A 5,085-nucleotide genomic window follows, 5' to 3' on the forward strand; every position below is an offset into this window, starting at 1 on the left:
GCTTCAGTGGTTAAGTGATTTAGGAGTGTTTGGAAGTGTCTGAGAAGTCGGGGTTCCAGCCTTGGCTTATGCAAAATTTTTGTTTTAAGTGAATAAAATCCTTGGATCTAGATAGTAGCTTCTTAAATTATTGTGGTTAAAATATAATACAAAGGAGTTGTTGGTCTAGTGGTAAGGGGCGTGTGGAGTGTACATGGGGTCTAAGGTTCGAGTGGTGGCGCATCAAAAAGGGAGTATTTATTTTGCTGCCTAATTCATGTGGGTGATAGAGTTAGATTGATATACTACTAAATGGAGTTTGAACTGGTCATAGAGAGAATTAAGGAGGGATATTTGGAGAGATTTGAGGAGAGAATATTGGGATTTGGGGAGGTTGTTGTTGTGGAGAGATATATATCATCTCATTTGTTCCTTGTTCTCGATGGGAGATCGGCGAGGTTTTCAAGGTTTTCGTCGCTTTCTCCAACCTGTATTGCTTCCATTCCTAACTGGTGGCGGTCGAGGTTGATTGACACAATGCATGGGAACCAAGGGTGTGATGATCATTGATTTTCGAAATAAGAGTGTTCGGAACAAAGGGAATCTGTAAATCGCAACAGGTGTGTAACCACCCCACTGTAACTGTAGAACGACAAAAGCTAAAAAGCTGAAATACAGCGTTGAAACCAAACGAGTGTATGATCGCTCATGTGGAAAACCAAATCTGTGAATCATTGGCAATAAACTGTAGAGGCCTCCATAAGCATTTCTATGGGCTTAGGCCGTAATGGGCCACGTTGGGCCAAAATGCACCGTGTGGGCTCAATGGGCTCGTGGGCCCCACACGGTTAAAATCCATGATTTGTGGCAAATAATGGACTAGGCTATGTAGATTTCATAGTCGTGCCAAAATCTGGGCTGTGCGGCCCACTTGGGCCGAGTAATGGGCCTTGGGTCCATTTTCACTGTTATGATCTTTTAGGTTACGTGAGTCGCTCGAGGCGACTACAGACCTTTCGATAGGTCGATATCTGCATCTAGACCCCAAAATAGGTAAAATGATCGAAATACCCCCATAGGGTAAAATGATTATTATACCCTTAGAAGATGAAATGACTGTTATGGCCTTATGTTATTACTGATTTGCTCTATGATATGTATGACTGTGATTGAGCATGACATTTTGCATACACGTACGATATTATGTCACGACATATTGCATGGGGGATGGGTTATTATATTTGGAGGAAGTGTACTGTACAGATAAGGTTGCACGGGTCACCCAATATGACTGTGTACCTACTGATGGCTATACGCCATTTATTTTACTGGCAGCTTTGCTGCGATTTTGGTGTTTTGGCTGGGTGGGTCGATTTTATCCCCACATGGTGTGTTGGTGGTACGGAGTGGTGTGTTGGCTGGATTGGGAGGGGTTGCATTATTGTACTGTACCGAAACTGTATTGGGCTAAGGCCCACATTGTTACTGTATTGGGCTAAGGCCCACATTGTTACTATAATGGGCTAAGGCCCACATTGTTAGTGTATTGGGCTAACGCCCACACTGTATTGTTACTGTAACGGGCTCAGGCCCAAACTGCATTTATCTACTGTTTAATTGACTGTTTGCTTGTTAGGGGATTACACACTGAGTTTTTGTAAACTCACCCCTCTGTTTAACTGCAATATGGGCACATTTCTCAATAATTTCCCACATGCCCTAGTGAAGTAAATGTGTCATGTTTTGCATTCCCATATATTCAACGTGTTTGTTAAAACTCCTAGCTACAAGAGTCTTAGTAAACAGATCCGTAAGGTTATCTTAAGAACCTACTTTCATAAAATCTACAATTCCTTTGGCTACTACCTCTTGTATCAAATGATACTTCCGATCAACGTGTTCGTCCTCTTACGACTTCTCATTTTCTTGGTATTAGTTATTTCAACACTGTTATCACAATACAGTATTATAGCTTTTCCATACCAGGAATAACTTCAAGTTCAGTTAAGAACTTTTGTAACACCCCGTATTTTTGGCCTAGAAGAAATAGGTTTTGAACAAGGGAACAGTTAGGAGACTGCACATAAATATTTAGTTGTGCAAGGAAGTGACATAAATGAATGTCTGCTTTAGTGGTTAAGTGATTTAGGAGTGTTTGGAAGTGTCTGAGAAGTTAGGGGTTCCAGCCTTGGCTTATGCAAAATTTTTGTTTTAAGTGAATAAAATCCTTGGATCTAGATAGTAGCTTCTTAAATTATTGTGGTTAAAATATGATACAAAGGAGTTGTTGGTCTAGTGGTAAGGGGCGTGTGGAGTGTACATGGGGTCTAAGGTTCGAGTGGTGGCGCATCAAAAAGGGAGTATTTATTTTGCTGCCTAATTCGTGTGGGTGGTAGAGTTGGATTGAAATACTACTAAATGGAGTTTGAACTGGTTATAGAGAGAATTGAGGAGGGATATTTGGAGAGATTTGAGGAGAGAATATTGGGATTTGGGGAGGTTGTTGTTGTGGAGAGATATATATCATCTCATTTGTTCCTTGTTCTCGATGGGAGATCGACGAGGTTTTCAAGGTTTTCGTCGCTTTCTCCAACCTGTATTGCTTCCATTCTTAATTGGTGGTGGTCGAGGTTGATTGACACATTGCATGGGAACCAAGGGTGTGATGATCATTAATTTTCGAAATAAGAGTGTTCAGAACAAAAGAAATCTGTAAATCGCAACAGGTGTGTAACCACCCACTGTAACTGTAGAACGACAAAAGCTGAAAAACAGAAATACGGCGTTGAAACCACACGAGTGTACGATGTCTCGTGCGGAAAACCAAACCTGCGAATCATTGGCAATAAACTGTAGAGGTCTTTATAAGCATTTCCATGGGCTTAGGCAGTAATGGGACACGTTGGGCCAAAATGCGCATTGTGGGCTCAATGGGCTTGTGGGCCCCACACGGTTGAAATCCATGATTTGTGGCAAATAATGGACTAGGATATGTAGATCTCATAGACGTGCCAAAATCTAGGCTGAATGGGCCGCACGAGCTTGTAGGCCCACTTGGGCCGAGTAATTGGCCTTGGGTCCATTTTCACTGTTATGACCTTTTAGGTTACCTGAGTCGCTCAAGGAGACTACAGACCTTTGGATAGGTCAATATCCACATCGAGACCCCAAAATAGGTAAAATGACCGAAATACCCCTATTGGGTAAAATGACTGTTATACCCCTAGAAGATGAAATGACTGTTATGGCCTTATGTTATGACTGATTTGCTCTATGATATGTATAACTGTGATTGAGCTTGACATTTTGCATACACGTACTATATTATGTCACGACATATTACATGGGGATGGGTTATTTTATTTGGAGAAGTGTACCATACTGATAAGGTTGCACGGGTCACCCAAGACGACTGTGTACACACTAATGGCTATATGCCATTTATTTTACTGGCAGCTTTGTTGCGATATTGGTGTGTTGGCTGGGTGGGTCGATTTTATCCCCACATGGTGTGTTGGTGGTACGGAGTGGTGTGTTGGCTGGATTGGGATAGGTTGCATTATTGCACTGTACCGAAACTGTATTGGGCTAAGGCCCACATTGTTACTGTATTGGGCTAAGGCCCACATTGTTACTATAGTGGGCTAAGGCCCACATTGTTAGTGCATTGGGCTAAGGCCCACATAGTATTGTTATTGTAACGGGCTTAGGCCCAAACTGCATTTATCTACTGTTTAATTAACTGTTTGCTTGTTAGGGGATTACACACTGAGTTTTTGTAAACTTACCCCTCTGTTTAACTATACCGGTAATCCTCAGCCATAGGCGATTTGGTGCTGCAAGGGACTCGGAGATTGCCACTCAACTGCAGCTATTTTACACTTGTTTTTATTTTAAGTTTAAAGTTGTTATTGGGTTTTGTTTATGTAATAAGGCCATTTATGTTTGTTTTAATTTTTAACTGGGCTTTTGCTTACTTATTTTAAACTGCCAGTTTAGGAGAAGATGAATTCTCAAAATAATTACTATTTTCAAAAACACAAAATTTAAGCATTAGAGTTTTCAAAAACTTTCACGATTTTAGATCAACCTTTTATAACAATAGTACATAACAAGGTAAACTTTTTGACTAGATGATTTGTTAAATAATAATAAAGGGGTTTTTAAACCTAGAAGCAAATTTTTACTAACAGGTCCTATTTTCGAAAGACACTTTGATGTGGCACACCAGATTCGCCCATAACGTCTAGTTTGGGTTTGAGGTGTTACAACTTTTGTACCTATATTGCTTCTTCCATTTCCTCAGAAGCAGCCATATACTCAACATCCATATTAGATTCAACAGTGAAAGTTTGTTTTACATTTCTCCATACTATGGTTATACGGCCTAGAACGAAAACATTTCTCGACATCGATTTCCTCGAATCTTTATAGGTTTGGAAGTCTGAGTCTATGTATCCAACAGCAGTAAGGTCCTCCCTAGAATACACAAGCATATAATCCTTGGTTCTTTTAATATACCTAAATATATGCTTTACAACTTGCCAATGCCTGAGACCTGGATTCGTCTGATATCGACTAACCATTCCTACTGCAAAACAGATATCTAGACGTGTGCAAAGCATCACATACATAAGGCTTTCAATTGTCGAAGCATATGGAACCTTACTCATATACTCTTTTTCTTCTGCTGTCTTAAGATAGTCATATAAAGAAAGATGAAAACCTAATGTAGTCATCTGAACGTCTAGCTTTGCATCAGTCATTGAAAAAAATTCCAGTACCTTATCGATGTATGAAGCTTGAGATAGAGTTATCATTTTATTCTTTCGATCCATAAGGATTCGAATTCCAAGAATATAACTAGCTTTACCCAAGTCCTTCATGCTAAACTATTGAGCTAGCCACAGTTTAACTGATGACAATTCTCCTACATTGTTTCCGATAAGTAGAATATTATCGACATATAAATTGAGGAATAACATCTTTTTGTCCTTTATACACTTATAAACACAAGGTTCATCAATGTTTTGATCAAATCCAGAAGTCTTAATCGTTTGATCAGATCTTTTATTCCATGAACAGGATGTCTGCTTAAGTCCATAA

The 5,085-nt window shown here is 39.8% G+C and overlaps 1 protein-coding gene across 1 annotated transcript; it reads right to left on the minus strand.

Annotated features, from left to right (window-relative positions):
* Positions 1-4,259: 4,259 nt before the first annotated feature.
* LOC128036139 (secreted RxLR effector protein 161-like) lies at positions 4,260-4,745 on the minus strand. Its single transcript, XM_052627020.1, has one exon. It carries the CDS (start codon positions 4,743-4,745, stop codon positions 4,260-4,262), a length of 486 nt encoding a protein of 161 aa, XP_052482980.1.
* Positions 4,746-5,085: the final 340 nt, after the last annotated feature.

This window comes from Gossypium raimondii, chromosome 13 (genome assembly GCF_025698545.1).
Source record: "Gossypium raimondii isolate GPD5lz chromosome 13, ASM2569854v1, whole genome shotgun sequence".
Taxonomy (NCBI): Eukaryota; Viridiplantae; Streptophyta; class Magnoliopsida; order Malvales; family Malvaceae; genus Gossypium; species Gossypium raimondii.